Genomic DNA, 22,172 nt, shown 5'->3' with positions numbered 1-22,172 from the left:
GGCAAACGTTTGGTTAAATGCGATATAATTTTGAAAATTCCCTTAAATGTGGTGTCTTGTGTCAAAAAAATTGAAAGAGTGTAAAAATATTGAAAAAGGGGGTAGAAAAGGAATTCACTCGAAAAATATAGGCAATTATCGCAAGATATTGTTAGGTCTTGAGCATCACTAGGATAAACATATACTCATGCATGGGTCATCGATAAAGTATAAAGAGAGAGGAGACTAGGGATGTTCATACGAGCTATGGAGGTTGAAATGGCTAGACGCAGAGGTAACGTAGTAGCAGCAGTGGAGGTCGATGTTCTGGAGATACTCCTGGTCCTGTCAGGTCGCCACCTGCACTGCCCCAGAACGCAAGCAACTAGCTCCGGCCTTTCCATCGTCGCCGGTGCTTCCTAGATCGGTTTGGTTTGTTGGGGTATTGGGAGCTCGACTGGTGGGCAAAACCAGAACTAGATTACCACGTTTGCAACCGAGACTCCCCATTATATATTGAACTGTACGACACGAAGCCAGAACCAACCATGGGTTGTTTTGGCACCCCCGATCAGGGTGCGTTCAGTTGGGATAAGGCCCCGAACGTTGGTTTGTTGACCCGCCCTCATCGTCGCCGCGCTGCTCCCCCGCGTGCCGCCACCAGCGTCCGAACCGAAGGCGGCCTCCTCCCTGGCGAAGGTAAGTTTTTGTCTTTTTGTTTTTTCTGCAAAATAAAAAGATAAAAATAGAAAGGTTAAAAGAAGATCAAAATGGAAAGGTTAAAGAATTAAAAGCTGAAAATTTTAAAACCTCCGAATCAGAAAATAAAATGTAAAAGTTCAAAAAAAATTAAACTCAACAAACAGAAAATAAAAAGTTGCCAAAAATGGCAAAAAAGTTGCCAATTACGTGACCCCGCATAATAGGAAGCCTCCTTTCATCCCAATGCATATCTATCACACTCATGTTGAACTGAGTTAGGTGAGCTATTGCCCGATAAAAAAGAGAGTTAGGTGAGCTATTGGACTTTTTATTTTTCTTATGCACCGAGAGAGGCAGACAGAGAGGCTGCTAGGATACAAACAAGTTACAACACGTTGCCCGTAATAGCAAACGCTGAAGAGTGTACTCCTTTTGCAGTGATGAAACGAGTAGCATCAGTCTCGAGCTGATCGGGTAAATAAGAAAAAAGAAGGCAGCCAATTGTGCAGCCGTGCAGGTGGAACGAAAGAAAGAGCTGGAGACATCATCCGTTTCTGTGTTTGACGAACAAAGGCGTGTGTCGGTCCATTTTCTGGGCAACCTGACAACAGAGCCCCCAAGTCCGTTGCGTCGTGCTGCACGCTTGAGCGAGAACTTCCCGACAAGCGGCGCCGCGGCTCGCCGCCCTGCCCCCCCCCCCCCCCCCCCCTTCGTCCCTTTCACGGCCGGCTTCTTAATACAAATCCCCCCCGTCGAATCACCGAGCCGGCCCCCACGGCCCCCAACAACCCACAAGCCCCGCACGCAAGCCCCCAAATCAGCAAAGCAGCGCCCGGATGGTGGAGATCCCGGTGATCGACCTGCGGCTCGCCGGCGCGGCGCCGGAGGAGTCGGCGCGGCTGCGGGACGCGTGCGAGCGCCTGGGCTGCTTCCGCGTGTTCGGCCACGGCGTGCCCGCCGCGCTCCAGGCCGACATGAAGGCCGCCCTGCGCGCGCTCTTCGACCTCCCCGACGACGCCAAGCGCCGCAACACGGAGATCATCGCTGGCAGCGGCTATGTCCCGCCCAGCGCCGCCAACCCGCTCTACGAGGCCTTCGGTCTCTGGGACGCCGCCGTCCCCGCCGACGTCGACGCCTTCTGCGCCCGCCTCGACGCGCCGCCCCACGCAAGGTCGCATCGCACCTTCCCTTTCTTGGTACTCCCCATCGGAGTGAGCAAGGATCCTTCAAATTTGATCTGAAAACCAACACGATCTGCCGCAGGGAGGCCGTGAAGAGCTACGCGGAGAAGATGCACGAGCTCATCGTGGACGTGGCCGGCAAGGTGGCCGCGAGCCTCGGGCTGGAGGGCCACCCGTTCCAGGACTGGCCGTGCCAGTTCCGTATGAACAGGTACAACTACACGGAGGACACCGTGGGCTCCTCGGGCGTGCAGATCCACACGGACTCCGGCTTCCTCACCGTGCTCCAGGAGGACGACTGCGTCGGCGGGCTCGAGGTGCTGGACCCTGCCGCCGGCGAGTTCGTCCCCGTCGACCCCTTCCCCGGCTCGTTCCTCGTCAACATCGGCGACGTCGGCACGGTACAGTCGATTCGTTTCAGCTGGAATTATTCTTGGCGAATTTCTCGATGCCGTCCGGTGCTCAGAGCCGCCCGTCTCGTTTCCTTTCAGGCATGGAGCAACGGGAGGCTGCACAGCGTGAAGCACCGGGTGCAGTGCGTGGCGGCGGTGCCGCGCATCTCGATCGCCATGTTCCTGCTCGCGCCCAAGGACGACAGGGTGTGCACGCCGGAGGCGTTCGTGGACGCGGACCACCCTCGCCGGTACAGGGCGTTTAACTACGACGAGTACAGGAAGCTCCGGCTGTCCACCGGCGAGCGCGCCGGCGAGGCGCTCGCGCGTATGGCGGCGTGACTTGGCCACAGGGTTTGTTTATCTGGGCAAGGCGCTCGAGACTATAACTGAGATGTTGAGCTGTTGTTTACTGCTGAATCCTCCCAGTAAAGCTGCCAATTGTCATTGGTTTCAATCAATAAAATCTTGTGCTACGACTTGCAAAAATGCAAATTGACAAATTGTGGTCATGCGAGATTTGTACTCTGCGCGAGCAAGGCGTACCCAGTACCCACGGTTACGTGCCACGGTCTTTAAACTCGTTGGTCGGAGGAAATTGCCACCGGTTTCACATCAACGTTTTGCGACGATCGGTCGACGTTTTATTGGCCGTTTCCACCGGTGTGATGTGCAAGTTGCAAAGCGGTGGCATCTCTAAGGTTGAATCATCATTTGTTTTTCCTAAAAAAAAATCAGCATTTGTCTTTCCCATTTGTTCAAACACCTTATGAATGGACAAATGAGGTGGATAAAATACCGTGGTGTTCCGTGAGAGCTCTTATTTGTGTTCCTATAATGGTATCTTCTCTGTTATATAATTCTTGTCATGGTTTTAGTTCAAATTTCAACACTAATGTTTTCATGAGGTTATTTTTCTATGACTTGAAACACTAATGAGAGTTTTCTGACTTGGATATTGCGGCCCTGAAAGACTACGAGCCAAATGTGACTCTTAAAGTAGTACAACTCCATCCAATGCTAATTTGTCCGACCTACGAATATTATCATCATATCATAATATTAGAAAATAAAATTAAATCAGAAATACTGAAAATGCTTTTACTCACTGCTTTTCACAAAAAATGGCGAGCACACATTTTGACGTCGGATTTGACCAACGATTAGACCAATAATATGTAGATTATATATTATAAATTTTATACCGTTGGAAACGAACCCTCAAATTATTAGTCTAATTTTTGGTCAAAGTAAAATCCCAAAATATGTGTGCCATTCTTTCTGAAAAAGATTAAGTATGAGAAGTTCAAGTCAATTTTTAGTTCACCATTGTTTCAATCACTTTCAGTTTTTAATACTATTTTCTTAGTGTTGCGTTTGTTTTTTATGTTTCATGTTTGTTGCAAGGACCTGTTACAATTGTACTTTGATGGGCAGAACAGTGAAAACATGAGAAATTTTCGATCAATTGCATTTTTTTTTTTGCAATTGCATCTAAACGTGGGCACAAAAACGAGCCAAAAACTCAAAAAAGAGGTAATAACACCCGATGTACAAGTAGTTGTATTGCACGAGCAGTTTAGTACAACAAGTTACAAAATAAAACTAGGGGTAAAACAAGTTGACTTGCGGGTGCGCGTTTGCTCATAGCCAATAGAGGGACAACGTGTGAGTTGCTTTACGCAATGCCCCCGTGATGTTTCGATTATTCAAAAAACCCTCCAAATCAAGGGGGATTTCTAGCAATGCCATTGCCCCCCTTCTCGGCTTCTCTGCCACATGGCCTGAATGCCTGATGTGCACCCCAATCCAAAACTACCGTACCTCCGCCGCCGCTCGGCGATGCTCTCTGCCTTCTCACCACACAGCCTACCCCCTCCCTCTGCCGCTGTCCGCCGGAGCACAGCTCCCACCGCCATCACAATAACGATGCGGGACCGGAGCAAGAACCGGAAACCGACGCAGCGCGGGCGCTACCTGAGCACCGAGGCCATCCAGGCCGTTCAGTCCCTCAAGCGCGCCACCCTATCCGGCACCCCCGCCGCCGGCGCCGTCGCCACAGACACCAAGCTGCGGCGGCTCCTGAAGGCGGACATGGTCGCTGTCTTCCGCGAGCTCGCGGCGCAGGGCGAGGCCCTCCTGGCACTTAAGGTACAGACTAGTTTGTGTGCACAATACTGGGGACAGAGTGGATTGAGCTGACACTGCTAGTAGCCTGTATGAATCGATGGTTGGTGCATGAGCCGAAGTGGCATCTACTGTCCAAATGAGACAACCATCTCTGAGCACAAAAATGATTAATGATTCAACTATATATTTTTCACACTTGCTAGTGTCCCTTGATGTAGTTTCTTTAGCCAATCTTCTTATATACTCCCTCCGTTCCTAAATACTTGTCGCTGTTTTAGTGCAAACTTGAACTAAAACAGCGACAAGTATTTAGGAACGGAGGGAGTACTAGTGAATTGTGTGCTCACAGTTGTTATTTGTGAACAGTCCTGGACATTAGAGTGAATTTTCTGTATTTTTAGGATGATCTGCCAATTTACTGCTAGAGAAAACCTAGGTTATTCATGAGCTGTTTGTTTAGAACTTCAGATCACCTGCCATCCTTTGGAAATGTCTGGCAGTGGGTGTTCCACGGATGCCATTTCTTAAGCATACTGGAAGATATAAACCTGTGAACTTGTGCCGGATGTGGGTATGTTTGCTTGTATTAATGTGCAAGAATTATCTTAATAGCATGTTTGTGTTAATGAATCTAAAATACGAATGATGTGTATAATCTGCATGAATAAAGATAATCTATTGCCAGTACACTGGGCTGCCGAGATGAAGTGTACTGTGTTGCTCCTTACCAATTGGAGGTGATTGGTTGCATGTACAAGCGTAACCTGGTTCACTAGGCCAGGCAGGATTAGTGAGCATGTCTGAGTAGATGCAAGAGGCGATGTTCATGAGTAGATGTGGGAGATTGATGAGAGAAAAGGTGGTGAGGTTACTCTCAATATATGCACACATGTGATGTAAATTTGGCAAACACTGATTACCAATTTAAGACCTATTGTCTTAGATTTTGTAAATTTCAATGGAAATGCATAGCAACTAATCTTTGGACATCCATCAAACAGAGTGTTTTGTGAATGACTTTTTTGGGTATTTGTATTGATTGCAGTTTTTACTATATTATTCTTATCTGTATTTAGGATTATTAGATGATGCTGGCAAGCAGAAAATTCTTGTCCAGAACTGAGAAGTGCACAGTGAGGCCCTCTTGACTCTTTCTTGTTTTTTTTCCATTTCTGATAGGTCTTTGAGGAGATTCGAAAAGAGCACTGGTACAAGCCTAGGTTGTTCTGGTATGTTGATCTTATTACAGTGCTCGCTAGCAAAGGTCTGCTGTCTGAGGTTTCCAAAGCCTGCTCATATCTGAAGAGGGAACAATTAGAACCTGACACCGATGGTTTCAATCTTCTTCTGAAGACACTCCTAGATGCTGAGTTTACACAATTAACAATGGACTGTTTCCGTCTTATGAAACTATGGAACAGTGAACCTGACAGGATAACATACAGAACATTGATCAATGGTCTTGAATCCCTAGGAGAGATGGATCTATCTGCTAAGATGAGGTTGGAAGCAGAAAATGATTATGGAGACCTTTGGGACTACCTCGATGAAGAAGAGATGATCGAGACTTGAACAAGATGGGTCAATGGTGGTCTTTATATTTACAAAGATGAAGGGAATACTTTCTAAATATTTTGCAGCGTTAGAACATATGGATAGAAGTCCATAATCATGGACCCAACAGAACTTGTTGTGGCAACAAGTAGAAGTACTGACTAGTTACTACTCACATCCGCCTGATGATTCAGAAATATCGAAGAAGGGCTATCGTTCATGTTTTCTTCTAGGAGTATAACTTATTTTTGTTGGTTTGAGAAGTTCTCATGTGCATAATCCTATTGTCGATTCCTATTGTACGTTCACACTATGTACAATCAATTATTCAAATCACTGCTCTTTTCTCATAATTACAATTCTGTGGGGATGGTTATGTACTTCAAAGTTTTTGTAGGCAACATCTGCCTCCCACAAAGAGAAAATTTCGAGTGTAGACTGAATTGCAAGGTAGAAGAGTAAATCACAATTACTGAAATATTAGGTTATACTCTATTCAGCAAGTTATCTGAAAAGCATTACAGCTCACGTGTTCTTGCCATATCAATATCAAGATATCCTTAGAAGACGAGGACATGTGGTATTCTTCAAGGAAACCTGACAAACTGGATGAAATCAGGGGCAGAGCTCCTTTCTTAGAAAAAAAGATTCTTCAAGGAAACATGCTTTAGCATTTGATTACTCATTTACTCAGATGGCTAAGCTCTAGGATGCAATGATTGCTGCAAATTTAGATCTCTGGTCATGAGTCATGACTATCTGGATTATAAACTGCAACTAGTATACCAAAGTATTGCAACAATAGAAGAAAAGTGGCACCAGAACTCTGAAGCAAGCATTCCTGAAGCATCCAAATGAACTGGCAGACATTCTACATCACAGAAGGGCAAACAAATCAAACTACAAGTTTCTGCACGTTGATAGAGTCATTGCAAATTGCAATGCTTCTTAACAAAAATACCATGTAGCGCAAATCAAAAGCTTTACAGAAGGCTGTACCAACCTCGTGAGTGTTTTCTGATCGATGCTGCAACGCTGATGCCTCCAGAGTCAAAACATAACCGGAGAAACACCAGGTTCCGTGTGGGCCCGTCACATAGCCCCTGCAATTGTGCTTCGGACAATCAAAACGACACCCGCTAGGGCGAGACACGAACCAATCAATCAAGAATCAATGGGGAGCCTGAACTAGATCCGCGGGCGCGCTTCGTCGCCCGCTCCTCGTCGTTGGGGCCGCTGGAGTCCTCGTTCTCGCTGGGGTGATTGGAGCCTAGGTTCTCCTCGTCGGTCAAGCGTGGTGGAAGCGCCTCCAACATGTTCGCTGGCGCCGGCGGGGGCACCGGTGGTGACGCCTTGTACGGCGGTATCGGCGGCGGCGGCAGTGGTGGTCCCGGTGGCAGCGCCATCCCCATCGGCATCGGCTTGGTGAAGACCTTTAGGACCACGACGTCCAGGTTCGACTGGGGGAGCAGGCGCGCCGACCTCACCATGGTGGGGGAGACCTTGTTGAGCCTGTACTCTTTCATCAGCCACCGCGTTTGCTTCCACGTCATGGTCGCGGGGTCGTAATCTCCCCGCGGCGAGTGTGCCGCGTGGAACACGAACCTGCGGCGGCTGCCGATGATCTCACCGGACAGCTCGTACCTCTTCTCCATGTCGTACCGCATCCAGCACCCGCCAGCCACCGGGCGCATACTGGGGGTGGGCGTCGAGTCGGAGAAGTATCCCCACACACTCCCGTGCTGCCCCCTGTTTCCCGCCGGGAATGAGAGCATGTCCGGGCTAATGGCGAAGACGCGTTGGTCCTGCGCGATGTAGTCCGGCCGGTTGACGCCGCCAGGTAGCCGGCCGAGGAGCGCCTTGGGCATAAGGTACTGCATCATGACATGGACGCCACTGGGTATTTTGCCCTTGATGCGCGTGCTCGCAGCGTCCTGGTTGTTGTGGCTTGCGGCTTCCTGGTGGTTGGAATCAGGGCTCGGCGCCGGCAGAGGGGCCATTGTCTTGATCTTCTTGATCTTGCAGACCTCCGTGTTCCCCATGGGCTGCGCGCCGCTGAAACAGACCTCCCAGCTGGGGAGAGCGGGTGACGGAGGAGCGACAAACGGACGAACAGGTGGCGGAGGAGAGATAATCGCACGCAGGCGTGGCTTGGTGTTGGGGAAGATCTTTAGGACCACGAGGTCCATGTTCGACTCGGGGCGCAGCAAGCGGCGGACGCAGGGCACGCCCTTGTTGATCTGGTACTCTTTCATCACCCACGGCGTGCGCTCCCACGTCACCTCCCGTAGCCCCGTGCCGCTCGGAACACGAAGATGCGGCGGCAGGCGAAGATCTGCTCAGATATCTGGTACCTTTTCTCGATGCCGTTCTGTATCTGCATCCAGCACCCGCCCGGCACCCGGCGCGTACTGGTGGTGGGCTTCGCCGCGAAGAAGTATCCCGCTCCCCACACCCTCCTGTCCCGCAAACTGCAACTGTACGGGAATGGGAGCGCATCTGGGGGCGCGGCGAACACGTCCACGCCCTGCGCGACGTAGCAGTGGCCGGGTAGCCGGCCGTGGACCGCCTTGGGTCCGAGGTAATATGTGATGGCATGGAGGCCACTGGGTACTTTGAACATGTTGGGCGGGAAGCTCGTCCTCGCCACGGCCTGGTTGTTGACACCAGGGAGGTTGGAATCAGGGTTCGGCGCCGGCGGAGGGGCCAATGTCTTGACCCTGCAGATCACGATGTCCGTGTTCGCCTTGGAGGTGTCAGGCTGCGCGCCGCTGCTGGAGCGAGCGGGCGGCGGACGAGGGAAACTCGGGCACGCGGGCGGCCGGGGAGCGAACATCGGGCCCGCGGGCGGCGGACGAGCAAAACTCGGACGCGCGGGCGGCCGGGGAGCGAACGTCGGGCGCGCGTACGGCCGGGGAGCGATCATCGGGCCCGCGTGCGGCGGACGAGCAAAACTCGGGCGCGCGGGCGGCCGGTGAGCGAGCGTCGGGCCCGCGGGCGGCGGGGGAGCGACGACCGGGCGCGCGGGCGGCGGGGCAGCGACGGTCGGACGCGCGGGCGGCCGGTGAGCGAGCGTCGGGCCCGCGGGCGGCGGAGGAGCGACCGTCGGGCCCTCGGGCGGCCGGGGAGCGACCGTCGGGCTTGCGGGCGGCGGGGGAGCGACGACCGGGCCCGCAGGCGGCGGAGGAGCGACCTTCGGCTTCTTGGAGGGCTTAGGTGGCCGGGGTGGTCGAGCAGCGCGCGGTGGTTGGCGAGTTCCTCCTCGCTTGAGCGCCTGGCTGGCGCTGGCATGCGGCGGCGGCGGAGATAACACCGGCGCGATGGAGTCCTGGCGGGCCGGTTCCACGCAGTCCTTGACATTGGGCGACGGTAGGGGGCTTTCTACTCGCTGGACCTTGAGCGGCTGCGCGGCGCTTGCACGCTTGCGAATAAGGACCGTCGGCTTGTTGAAGACCTTGCGGATCACGAAATCCATGTTCGCCTTGGGGTGCTTGCGGAAGAGGGGCGCGCCCTTGTTGAGGCGGTACTCCTTCATCTGCCACCACGTCGTCGCCCACATCACCGTGCGGTCGTCTTCCACCCGCGTCACGTGGAACGCGAACCTGCTCCGGTACCCCAGCTCCTCCCCGTTGATCATGTACCTTTTCTCTGTGCCGTACCGCACCCAGCACCCACCGGGCGCCGGCTGGATGTGCTCGGCGGCATTTTCCGCGGAGAAGTAGCCCCACAGGACGCCGTGCGGCGCTCTGTGGCTGGCCACGAAGGGAAGCGCGTGGGGGCTCGCGGCGAAGATGTCCACGCCCGCCTCGACGGAGCAGCCGCCGGGGAGGATCGCGTTGGAGAGCTGGCCGCGGAGCGCGTGGTGGGAGAGGTACAGCGTGATGAGCTGACGGCCGCTGACTTGGAAGACGTTGCCCGGTGCCAGAATCATCCCCCCGGTCGAAGGCCCCATTGCCACCATCGATGAGGTTCGAACCGTAGGAGGAACTTTTGGGGGAGAAGTGTTCGGGGCTTTGGAGAAGACGAGTTCGAATCATCAGAGGTTTTGGTTTGGGGGCTGTATTTAACATTGCCATAAACTGGACGCCCTCGAAACTGACGGTTGCCTCTTACGGTTGCAGTTCTGGCCTCTGTACAGGGCTACAAGCAATGGTGGATTCATACACTCTCTTTATTTTTTTCGGGTAGCAACGGGGGATTTGCACTCCCTCCATTCTAAAGCAAGTGACCTGGATTCATACACAGCGTGGACAACTGAACACCAAAAAGACACTTCATAACGTGTTTGCTAAAATCAAAAGATACAAGAATACTGTCAGTTACACAAATTGCTTTGTTAATTCTCGATTGGTTGATCTTTTAAAAAAGTCAGTCCTCTAAAATTAGACTTCTCTTTCATTCAAAAGATTTTGCATTAGAAACTTATGTTTCCTTTTTATGGGATTTTAGGAATTTTCTTCTTCTGCTGCAGTGTTATTTGATTTGTAGGTTTTTATATGTAATAGGAGATTTCCCTACCTATCACTTTATAATTTCAAAGGAAAAATTCTAGACTGGCCAACTTTTTTCTTTGTGCGTCTGACAACTTGTACATATAGCTAGCTAATATTTGAAGAAATTTTCTAGGGATGTATATGGTGAAAACCACCTATACGGTGCAAACTATGAAAACTTCATAAAAAAATTAAAAAATTCTCAAAAAAATTAGTTGGAGAATTGATGTTTTATATGCGTGTAAAATTTGAAGTCCAAACTCAATTGTGTTTAGTAGCAACGAAAAAACAAATTCAGCTTGAACAGTGGGCTTTCACACTATTCATTTGTATATTTTTCTTTTTAATTTCTTCCAAATGCATTTGATTTTCAACTTGAAATTTTTGCACACCTCCAGCATATGACATTTTTGTAAGAATTTTTTGAAACTCATATAGTATGATTTTTATGTGGTTTGCACAGTTGCACCGAATGGGAGCTTTCACCGGATACGCCACGAATTCTCTATGTCGTTTTTTCTATTTTGTAACCAAACAACTTATGCTGCACATTACTATGTCTTTATTTCAATAGCATAACATGCTTTAGCTTTGGAGTATTAAAATGTGAAACCGAACTTTATTTGATTGCAATTTTCATGACTTTTTTGCACTCGAACTCCACCCAACCCTAACCATATGCATCGTGAAGGTACAGTTTTTTTTACATAGATCTACTACAAGTGATAAGGTTTTTTAGTACGAATACAACTTTATACTAAATCAGCGACAATTATTATGAATCGGATGGAGTATCTTGTACATGTATAGCACATCAATTACTAAAAGTGACAAAGTGGAAATCCCTTTGGCTAATGACATGGGCAAGCTCCGTAGTGCAGTGACTAGCGCATATAACTGAAACTAATAACAGGCACATCCAAGTGCTGCGAAAAACCCTCCTGTGAACCCTGAAGTAATCATTAATGCAAGCTTGACAGCATTCTATACTGAATAAACAAACAAACAACATTCTATACTACTGGTATTTTAAAGGAAAAGAGGTACTGCTCCTATCTGTAAAAAAAAAGTCTCTCCTAGTCTCAGCCAGAGTTCTGTCCAATTCAAACAAGGGGAAACAAAACAAAATGTCTCAAGCACTGAACAAACAAACTGGGACCTCCGTACTAACTCTCATCTCTGCAAGTTCATGCGCTATGATTTGGTGATTACAACTGTACACAGATACACTTCCTGAACTCTTCAGTATGCTGCAGTTTCAGGTCTCAGGAGTACAACTGTGCTTCAAATGACATATGACACAAACCAACAAATATCAAGATCCATTGTTATTTTTTCTCAACGAGCCAACCGGACACAGCAACACAAACAAATAGTGAAAACAAAATGTCGAGACTTCAGAGCTATCTGTATAGGCAGTTGTTAACAAAATGGAAAAGATGAACAAGTCAGCGACAAAGAAAGAAGGAAAATCCGGGTTACTGCATTGCTCTTTGCTGTCGGGAGATGAAATTTGTGCATGAACTGATCATGGATCAAACAGCTGAAAATTCGGGATGTGTTTCTTTCTTTCTCAGAAACACGGCCTGCAGAAAAAGTTGAGCGAGAAAAATTCCTACTAGTTTCTGCGACTAATTGCGCTTTCGAAAAATTACAGCGAGACACGAACCGAATCCGCCGATCACGGATCCGTGCGCTCGTCTCAGTCGTCTCAAGTCTCACCTAAATCGAGCGCGCTTCCGCGCCTGCTCCTGGCCGGAGTAGCCGGCTTCCTCGTCCGCGCTGGCGTAGTTGGAGCACGTGCTCTCCTCGTCGCTGGAGCGGGCAGGCGACGGCAGTGGCTGCGGCGGAGCGACCTCGGACTTGGTGAAGACCTTGCGGACCACGCAATCCATGTTCACCTTGTGGTCGCCCGGCTGCGCGTTGCGGAAGGCGGCGGCACCCTTGTTGAGCCGGTACTCCGTCATCAGCCACAACGTCTGCGCCCACGCCCCCCTGCCGCCGCCGCAGACCTCCCGCATGGTGAGGCGGACCATGTGGTACGCGAACCTCTGGCGGAAGGCGACCGCCTCCCCGTCCCCGCCGCGGTACGCCTTCACGGGGCCGTACGGGAGCCAGCACCCGCCCGGCGCCGCCACGGCCCCCTCGCCGGCGGGCTGGGGCGCGAAGAAGTAGCCCCAGACCTCCCCGTGCCCCTTCCTGTGGTTGCTGCTGAAGGGGAGCAGCGCGTCGGGGCTCGCGGAGAAGACGTCCACGCCCTCCGCGACGAAGCCGGGGAGGACGTCGCGGCCGAGCGCCTTGGGGACGAGGAAGTGTTCGACGAGCTCGAGGGCCTTGGGTCTGAACACGTAGCCCGGTCGCAGATTCCGCACCGCCATTGCCATGATCGAAGAGTTGCGAACCGAACTAGGTATATCTAGAACTTGTTTGGGAAGGGAGGCTTGTTGGATTTGGGGGCAGATTGGCAGAAGAGGGGTTCTGGGCTGTATTTAAGGAGATGGGATGGCGTCATGACAGGAGAGGTGATCTGCAGACTGCAAGACGAGTATTTTCCTGAACACTTCGCTCATGATAAGTTCAGACTTCAGAGTATGCAAAGTTCCAGAAATAAATTAAGTATTTGCCTCTTGCTAAACCAAAATAGGGTTACACAATATATAGGGCTAATTAATACTTGTCTCAGATAGCCAGCCTCGACAAGCAATTAGTACATGACCCTAATCTATATGCACAACATAGATGGATATATTTATATACTCCGTAGCACTACATTCTTGTATAAAAATAGTACTCGTACATTCCTCATTCTTGTATAAATAGTGGATATATTGCTCGCTTTGCTTGTTATATATATTGTTACTATTTACTATTTCCTCTGTCTCATTCAGATTTGTTCAAATATGGATGTAGTTTAGATACATGTAATAGAAAGTCACTTAATATGAGACGGAGAGAGTACTATTTTATTTACAAAATTAATAGAGTACAACAACCACTATTGACAAGAATTTTTCGCAGCAACGCAGGATGTCATTTAGTTAATCTAAATCTCGAACGGTATCCACTGTTTATACAAGAACATGCCCTCTGGTTTCCCGGGGTCTAGCTCCCTCACTGCCTTAGTTAACCGTTATATGTGCCCGTCAAAGATTTCCTGGTCATTTGGTAGGCAAACAGTCAACTAAGAAAAAATCCCTAGCCCGCCAATGCTATTTAGGAATCTGCTTTGTATTTGGCTGGGCCGCCTGTTCTCAGGGCAGCTGCTCCTCGAGAAAAATCGGAGGTCCCTTGTTGAATGGGCTGAGTCGGCCCATGCATGCGTCTGGGAAAAGAAAAGAAAAGAAACGAAAAGAAACGGTCGTTCCGTCCTCGTCGCGCCCAACCCTGCCATTTCCTCACGGTGTCTCCTCTCCCGACCTAGCGAAGTCTCTTGCCATAGCACCTCCCTCGCACTCAAATACACATAGACGAACTCAAACTCAAACTCGCACTCAAATCCAACAGCCTAACTAAAATGTCGTCCACTCAAACCTGCAGGCAGACGCAGCCGCCGCAGCGCGTGCCGACCGCATGCCGTCCGCCGCCCGATTCGCGGCGTGGGCCTTTCGGCCATAGCACCAGAAGCCTACCGCCACAAGCAGAGCACAAGCGAACATTCCTATGAGAAAAACACACGCAATTTCCTAGCTTGCGTTGCAATTGCACCTAAGCGGTGGGTTACAATTCTGTGTGCAGGGAAGTGGCGAAGAATAAGAAGAACTCATGGCGGGTTTGCTTTGAGCTGGAGTTTGTCGTGCCATGAATTTAACGAGAATTTTGTTTCCGTCTTGAGTAGCAACAAGAAAAAATAACAGCTAACGCCAAAAAAGAACTCATGGCGGGCCAACGTATTTTTGGTCAAAGTTTGACATAAAATTCCACTTGTGTCTTATAAACCCAAATGGAGGAAGTATAAAATAAAAATAATAATTTTTATAGTGGGGCCTGTCCTGCGCCCACCCCCCACTCCCTGTCTCCATCCCTGCTGCAGTGGATCATCGAGCTTACTCGAATTCTAATCGGACATTACTTCCGAAAGAAATAATCGATCTTTCTACCATTACAAACAACACCCCAACTCACAGCCTAACATACAAAAACACACTCAACCTAAAACTCGCACTCAAATCCAACTCACAGCCTAACACACACAGACGCACTCGAACTCAAACTCGCACTCAAATCCAACAGCCTAACTAAAATGTCTTCCACTCAAACCTGCAGGCGGACGCAGCTGCCCGATTCGCGGCGCGGGTCTTTCGTCCATAGCACCAAAAGCCTACCACCACAAGCAGAGCGCAGGCGAACATTCCTATGAGGAAAACACACACAATTTCTCATCTGGCGTTGCAATTGGACCTAGGCGGTGGGTTGTAATTCTGTGTGAAGGGAAGCGGCGGCGAAGAAGAAGAACTCATGACGGGTTTGCTTCGAGCTGGAGTTTGCCGTGCCGTAATTTAACAAAATTTTTGTTTCCGTTTAAAGTAACAACAAGAAAAAAAATAACATCTAACACCAAAGAAGAATTCATGGCGGGTTTGCTCCGGATGAAGCACACATGGACACAGATCGCTACCATGACATCCAGGTGGGCTTGGAGCTCTTCTCTATGAAGGATCAGCAAAGTGAAAAGAGACAACAACAATGCTGCTCATGAATTGGCATTAAGCTATGCGTATGTTTGGTTTCTCCTCTTTTTCATTCTACTTGATTTACTTTTAGATACCACATTTTGTTCCTCGAGAGAAGCACACAAATGATCCTTATGCAGTCCTCACCTTATTGTGTTTTTGTAACAGGAAATATGTAGCCCTCACTTGATGAGGACATCACACCTATGGATACAACCGCAGCCCCTACAACACCTACACCTCAAGCGTCAGAGATAAACGGACCAATTACTAAAGCTCGTGCCCGCCAACTCAATTATCAGGTACTTTCGTTTCTTGATGGCATGGGTAATCTAAATGAGAATATGATGCTGCCTAAATAAGATGCTGTTATATTGATTAGGAATGAAGGGCCAAGCCATGACGCGAGCGATTGGAGCAAGTCGAACTTCGAGGATGGCATCATGCATACAAAAGAAAACGGTGTAGCAACTACCACAAGAATATGAGGAGCTGCATCCGTTTAAGTCATGGGAATAGAAGAGGCACTTGCCACTTACACTTGCACTTGTTATGTCCCTTGCGGACTTGCCACTTGCACTTATTATGGGCCCAAGGCCATGTAACAGCCCAACCCATCTTAAAATCTGAAACCCTAATTTTTTTCCCTCCCACTCCATATAGGGCCAGTTATTTTCGGCTTTCTGAACCGAATTCTCCGAGAAACTACTCTCCCCCAGCTTACCGGAGAAACCGCCACCTAAATTTGATTAGGCCACCAAACTAGTTTGGCCTAAACAACTTTGAAAGACTAACTAAATCTGAGTTGCGGCTTCTTCAGAAAGTTAGGTGGGGACAGTTCGTAGGAAAAACCGGTCCTAAAAGCCGAAAAAAACGAAGCCATTAGAGCATAAGCTGGCCATGCTGCGTGGCGATGCGTGGGCATGAACCTTTGTGCAGACTGTTTTAGCTATTCTGCGGACGACGGGATTTAGAGGAAGAAAGCTTGAAGGCGTATTCTCCTTTTGCGTTTTCCCCTGGAACGGCTTCTTCTCTATCCTCCCGACGGGCAAGCCCCTGCCGTCCATTCGCCTCTCACTGATCCCACCTTCGCCATTCGCCATGGCGGAGCCCAAAGACCTACCTCGAGGGCGAGCACGGACTCCCACTCCCGCTCCCACATGGGCGCAACGGACCGAGGCCCTAACCCACATCCTGACCCACCCCTCCCACTCGCCGTCACTGCACTCGCAGCTCTTCCTCGCGTCCCGCGTCCCGTGCCCACCACGTGGATCCTCTTACCCGCCCTTCCTCTGCCCCGGCGCGTTGATTCTCCAATGGGCCATTACCGCCGTCTTCCTCCCGCGGGCCGCGCGCCTTGGCCTCCCGCCCTCGTCCTGGCGCTCCCGGTGCCCCTTCCAGCTCCCGCCGCCGCTCGTGCCCTCCACCGCCATCGAGCCGGCGCCGGAGCGGTGGCGAGAGGCTGAGCTCCGGGGGTACGCGCAGCGGCGGCGGGCTCGGAGGGGTCCCATGAGGACGCGGCCACCTGTGTCCGTGGCGGGGGTGGTGCTGACGACTGTGCCCAACATCGTGATCATCACGGTGATCATGCGCGAGCTCTTCTGGGTCAGGCCTGGCCGCATCTGAGCCATTATTCAGGTATGCCGGTGCTCATGCAGCTGTGTGAGTTCGTGAATTGCGGGACCCTGAAATTGTTCGATGTAATCATATGTATTTTTGACAATCTTCGGTTGCAGCTTACGAGATTGCAGCTATTTGCGTCATGTTGTCTTTTTGGTAGAACTTTCCAAATGCAATTCTATTACAGTAATTTGTACTCCGTACGGAGTAGTTCCCAAATGCCTTCTGTCTGATTACTAAACAAAAGCCCTCTGTCCGTTGTCTGCAGAAACATCGACCCTTCTGATATTCTGATATCTATGTTGACTGTTGAGCAATAATTGTCCTCACATTTTTGCTTCCAGCTACTTAATTGTTAATTCAGATCTATCTTCATCTGCCTTAGGCCTTCATATATCTAATGTTCATCAACATTTACAGCTGAAGGAATATAAAACCTCTTCTTGTTGAAGTACTTACCGTGGATGTACTATATATTTAGCTTCCATCTATCTCTTTCAGGACTATAGATCATTTATAGTGAATTTCTGTATTACTGAACAGAATTGATGTTGGATGCAGGATTAGGAGGCACTGGGATCTCAACAGCTCCACCAAGCATGTGAGTCACCTTATGCATGGTAGAGCCCGTTGCTGGCTCCTACTGGATGCGCAACTTAGTACCACTGACACTAACAGTTGGATCCCTTCATGTCAAGGAAAAGCCTCATAGTCGCACTACAGCAGCAGATTGATACGTCAGAACAGTGATAGTCACTGCCTCAGTATTGCTCTGTTCTCATCAGGAATTTCTTGAACATTCCACCTGCAAGATCCAAGATATGAGCCCCAGTAGAATCAGGGTTCCGGTGTTTATTTGCGTTTGGCCCATCCGCATCAGCTTTGCCAGGCCAGAGTCGGTGATTTTTGCTATGAGATTGTCATCGAGAAGAATACTTTTCTGACTTTATGTCACAGTGCATGATCTGTGGTTACACTCCTTGTGTAACTAGAGCAGTCCCTTTGTGGCAGATAGTGCGATTTGAGGTCAGAGAGGGGAAGAAAATCCTCTACGACCCAGTGCCGTGCGACCTCAGCACTGGACCCAGTTCTCCACCGCCGGATCACCCGATGCAGTTGCAGAATTCAAGCTGCTGCTCTTTGATTGATACGTTCAGATCCAACGGCCGGCAGCAAGGTCCAGCACCGGGTCGCTGGGCACAAGGTCTTATAAGATTTTTTACCTCAGAGAGGTACCAGGAAGTTTGGTCCTAGTACTGCGAAAAAAGAATCTGATATGTGGCCATCTGTCATGAATTCAATGGAGCGTTTATCCAATGGTTGAACCTTCCACAGCAAACTCCTTGTTGGACCCAATATGTTGACCCAATATATCTTGGCTGTCTTCCACTCGTTGGTGTCACTGTTAAGCTGAGATTGGGAGCTGATGTTCTTTGGCTCCTTTAGATGCAGCTCTCTGCACAGTACCCTCCTTTCCATTAGATATTGGCATCATCATCGATAGTTTAGTTGTGCTCATAGTCAGCAAGAGGCCTATCCACATTGGCAATCACGTCTCCTGGTACAATTCATATTTCTGCCGCGGATCGATGAATGTGTAGCGCGGTTGGCACTGACAAATGGCAATCCACCAAGGCACCAATCGGTTCCTGATCCAGTCAAATCCACAGTACCGGCAGAACCTGCATACATTTTGTTCTCCAGTTACAACAATGTCACAGATCTTTGTTGTCCTTGGGATGAGGTCTATAGGATATAGCAGTACACTGCACATTCGCTCGCTTGCTGCTCCCGTCCATTGATAGATAGATATATTGCCGGAATATACCATCAGGGTCATGTGTGGCACGGTGGTGGTCTGTCATGGAGCCCATATCCAAAGATACGAGATTATTATTTTTGTTAAGTCACAGTGAATTATATCTTGGACGTTGCACTGAATTCCCATTACACCAGTTGTGAGCCATTCTTGACCATCTTACTGGACCAATACGACCTGTACTGGTTTCTGGAATCTACAGGGTGGAGCAACAGGGTAAAGCACAAGGTTCTGTTAATCCTGCACGCCGAGGAAGCCTGCCATTTGTGCTGTCATGAGCCGGCTGCAGAGTTCCATCCCATGGCGAAGCGCTTGTTTGGGCAGGATGGTATCGGCTGGGCCATTGAAGGTGTCCCATGTGATAGATCCACCTGCACTGGCCAGCACATAGTCTTTGCTGAGCATGTTAGCGTATCCTTCAAACGTGACATGGAGAGTTGGCAGGGACATGGAGAGAGTGCTCCATCAGCTCACCAAAGATTGCAGGGTAACGGGGTAGGAGTAGGTCTTGGTGTCAATGAGTCGATAGCTGAATACAAAGTCGACAGAGGGTGAGGCGTTCCGCATTCACGCCTTGAGTTGTGAAAGACACGCCCAAAGTTACGTTGCGGTGAGCAGTTGAGGAGGAGGGGACATTATGAATGGTACGAGGAGGAAGATTCAGAGCTGCCATTGCTCTTTGCTAGTTTGCTCCTTGCCGTTTCAGGGGCATGGCTGACCTGGACTTTGCAGGGACTCATTGCTCTTTGCTCCTTGCTGTTTCAGGGGCATGGTTGACTTGGACTTTGCAGCGACCCATTGCTCTATGCTCCTTGCTGTTTAAGGGGCATGGCTGACCTGGACTTTGCACCCTCTGACTCAACATCTGTGTTTTCTGGCCCGATGATGTTCCATCTATTTGTCTTGTAGATAAGCAGAAGATTTTGCAGACAAGAACTTCCATAAGGCGTCCAAGCTAGTCACTCGAAACGACTTACAGCAAACACTGCAATCTCGGTAAGAACATTACCTCAACCTCAAGTTTGAGATACTGTTGCTCCCAGGAAGTGTCGAATAAGATTTACAGTGACAGTGACAGTATTGCAGACAGGATGTAGACTGTAGTACAGGACCGCAAAATCGTATGCACGTGAAATCTGGAACAACGAGCCAGGAGCCACGGCATGAAACTAGTGAATCAGTGTAAACGAAGGTTGTAAACTCGCGATCATTTCTGCTTCTGTAAGATTGACGGACACGAACAACCCCGTGAAAAAGGGCAAGGAAAAGAAAAATCAGTTCTATCTAATTTATGTGCAAAGAACGACACTTTTGTTTGTGTGGTTTCGCTCGGCCTGGGCCTTTCTCCCTTTTGCTGCTGTTTTTGGGCGTACCGACGACGAGGCCCAGTATGGGGGAGCCCAACGTACTAGCCGACCCACCGCCGCTCCCGCTTCCGCTTCCGCTGCCGCTGGACGGCCCAGAGGTGGAAGCCGAATCGCACCCGAGCCGCTGCCACCGTCGCGGCTGGTGGCGGTCGTCCTCGGACTGGCACGGCGTCGCGGGCTCGTCGTCTTCGAGAGCCTCCTCCTCCGCGTCGTCGTCCTCGCGGGACCCCGCGGCGGATTGCACGATGCTGTAGAGCTCGACGATGCTGTCGTAGTTGTCGGCCCACCAGCGCTGCGCCGCCCGTGGCCCGTCGAACAGCTCCTCCCTGAACCTCAGCTTCCGGAGGTGGTTGGTGCCGTCGGGCCGCGACACCAGCGTCATCAGCACGCCAGGCTCCGGCTCCGCCACCCACTCGTTCCCCCCGTCGCGCTCCGCTGCCGTCGCGTGATCCGCAACCACGGCCGCCGCCGCTTCCTCTTCCTCCTCGGCGATGTCATCCAAGGCGGCAGAGCATTTGTCACAGCGCACCTGCCTCTTTCCTCCTCGTTCTTCTTCCTGCGGCTGATGGCTGCTGCTGCTAGGCGCTGGTGGGTCGTCCGGCACGATCTTCGCGGACGCCGACGCCGCTGCTGTCGCAGCGATGTCCTTGTCATGTTCCTCAAGGTCCTCCTCTGCCTCCGCCCCACTCCCCCGCCGCCGCCGTCGCCGCCGCGCCCGCGCGTGCCCCCCGCCGCCGCTCGCCTTCACCTTGAGCGACATGGCCTTCATCTGCACACGCAAACAGAAGACAAGTTGATGCATCTGCACGCGCATACAAACTGTAAACGGAATGGATGGAACACGGCTGCCGGCTTACGTTCTTGGTGAGGTCCCTGATGATGCTGATGGTCTTGGTCCTGCCGCTGCCGCCGCCATGGAAGCACGCGTGCATCTCGGCCCGGATCGCTCCACCTCCCCCTCCACCGCGTGGACAAATCTTCTTCTTCTTCCCTCTTTCCCCAATTCCTACCTGAACCTGCTCTGCCCAGGCTGCTCTGCTCTGCTCTGGGGTCTAGCGGAAGAGAAGGAAGGAGAAGGAGTGTGGGGAATTTGAAATGCGCGTGCGCAGCGCAGGGGGCAGGATAGATCAGCAGAGGCGGCACGGGATTAACGGAAGGACGAAAACGCGGCGTGTCCTCCATCTGATCTGGGGCTGGGCCATGGGGCAGCCGCAGAGCCGCATGCACTTAATGCGGAATCGCGGTAGTTATGGCTGACATTTAGGATTTCGAATCAGTACTGCTGCTGTACCGGTACTCCTCCTACTGGCTAGCTATAGCCGAAGGCCGAACCAGCCAACAGCTCTCCACACGTACGCGTACGCATGTACTCCCACTTCGCGCGTACGGCGGATTTTGAATTACTTCTGCTCATTCGTTCATCACTCAAGACATATATATCCAGACGTTGCGAATTTACCCCCACGAACATCTGTAGATTCTGGACGCATCAATAAAGCATACGGGCGGGATACGCCTGAAACATAAATTTCCGCCAGCTCGACGGCCTTACGGAGAGGGAGGCATTAGTGACAAGTCCGCATAGTCAATTCGAAATGTCGATGTTGCACCCAGGTTTCTTCCATCTTACAACTTGTTTGGCACTAGAGTTTTTTAATGTTTTTTAGGCTATTACTCACTTCAAATTGAAAAAAAATAGAAACTTCAAATGGTTGTTTTGTAAGAAGAGATTACAAGAGATTATCTCAAGTTCCCCCACAAAAAATTTCATTTTTGTATCAATTTAAAACATGGGTGGAAGTTTTTTTTTAGATTATTTAGTAAACACCCAATCCCCTCGAATATCAATACACTCGTGACTACAAAAACACTAGTGTCAAACAAGACCTACATGCTTTGAAAATCCACACGACCCAGACTGGTCGGTCGCACGACTGCTTTACTTCGCACACGCACGTCCACCAGCCCATCTTCCTTTTTTTTAAACAACAATCTAGCTTTATTCAAAAAAGAAAATACAGTAGATCGATACATTTAGGAAGAACAAAAATAACAAAAGTCATTGAAAATAAAAGCTTCATCACGGTTCTTTAAAATTAACACCACTAGATTTATCCTTCCCATCTTCATATTCCTTCCGGTATCGGGTGACGAAATTGCAGAACACCATCCTTGCACACAATGTGGACGTACTAACCTTATAGTTTTTGAGAAGCCGCATGAGTTGCCCACCTCAAACTGGGAATACACCGCTTGCAAGGCAAG

General features: G+C 50.2%; 5 protein-coding genes across 5 annotated transcripts; 3 read left to right on the top strand and 2 right to left on the bottom strand.

The window, feature by feature from the left end:
* Positions 1-1,430: 1,430 nt before the first annotated feature.
* Positions 1,431-2,766, top strand: LOC100840988 (2-oxoglutarate-dependent dioxygenase DAO). The gene is made up of 3 exons (XM_003579915.4): positions 1,431-1,852; positions 1,945-2,263; positions 2,354-2,766. Exons 1-3 carry the CDS (start codon positions 1,518-1,520, stop codon positions 2,594-2,596), a joined length of 897 nt encoding a protein of 298 aa, XP_003579963.1. The 5' UTR covers positions 1,431-1,517; the 3' UTR covers positions 2,597-2,766.
* A 1,239-nt stretch (positions 2,767-4,005) lies between these two features.
* Positions 4,006-6,291, top strand: LOC100840687 (pentatricopeptide repeat-containing protein At1g62350). The gene is made up of 2 exons (XM_003579914.4): positions 4,006-4,405; positions 5,564-6,291. The coding sequence occupies exons 1-2, from the start codon at positions 4,043-4,045 to the stop codon at positions 5,954-5,956; spliced, it is 756 nt and encodes a 251-aa protein (XP_003579962.2). The 5' UTR covers positions 4,006-4,042; the 3' UTR covers positions 5,957-6,291.
* Positions 6,292-11,894: 5,603 nt separating this feature from the next.
* Positions 11,895-12,883, bottom strand: LOC100837540 (NAC domain-containing protein 67). The gene has a single exon (XM_024456209.1). It carries the CDS (start codon positions 12,813-12,815, stop codon positions 12,150-12,152), a length of 666 nt encoding a protein of 221 aa, XP_024311977.1. The 5' UTR covers positions 12,816-12,883; the 3' UTR covers positions 11,895-12,149.
* A 3,203-nt stretch (positions 12,884-16,086) lies between these two features.
* On the top strand, positions 16,087-19,828 carry LOC100840378. Its single transcript, XM_003579913.4, has 2 exons — positions 16,087-16,739; positions 17,283-19,828. The coding sequence occupies exon 1, from the start codon at positions 16,203-16,205 to the stop codon at positions 16,725-16,727; it is 525 nt and encodes a 174-aa protein (XP_003579961.1). The 5' UTR covers positions 16,087-16,202; the 3' UTR covers positions 16,728-16,739; positions 17,283-19,828.
* LOC100840075 (putative protein Brevis radix-like 5) lies at positions 19,722-21,089 on the bottom strand. Its single transcript, XM_003579912.3, has 2 exons — positions 20,765-21,089; positions 19,722-20,676 (listed from the first exon to the last, which is right to left on the bottom strand). The coding sequence occupies exons 1-2, from the start codon at positions 20,837-20,839 to the stop codon at positions 19,825-19,827; spliced, it is 927 nt and encodes a 308-aa protein (XP_003579960.1). The 5' UTR covers positions 20,840-21,089; the 3' UTR covers positions 19,722-19,824.
* Between the last annotated feature and the right edge of the window lie 1,083 nt (positions 21,090-22,172).

This window comes from Brachypodium distachyon, chromosome 5 (assembly GCF_000005505.3).
Source record: "Brachypodium distachyon strain Bd21 chromosome 5, Brachypodium_distachyon_v3.0, whole genome shotgun sequence".
NCBI classification, from domain to species: Eukaryota; Viridiplantae; Streptophyta; class Magnoliopsida; order Poales; family Poaceae; genus Brachypodium; species Brachypodium distachyon.
The sequence above is the reverse complement of the archived record's forward strand: the minus strand, read 5'-3'. Positions and strand labels throughout refer to the sequence as shown.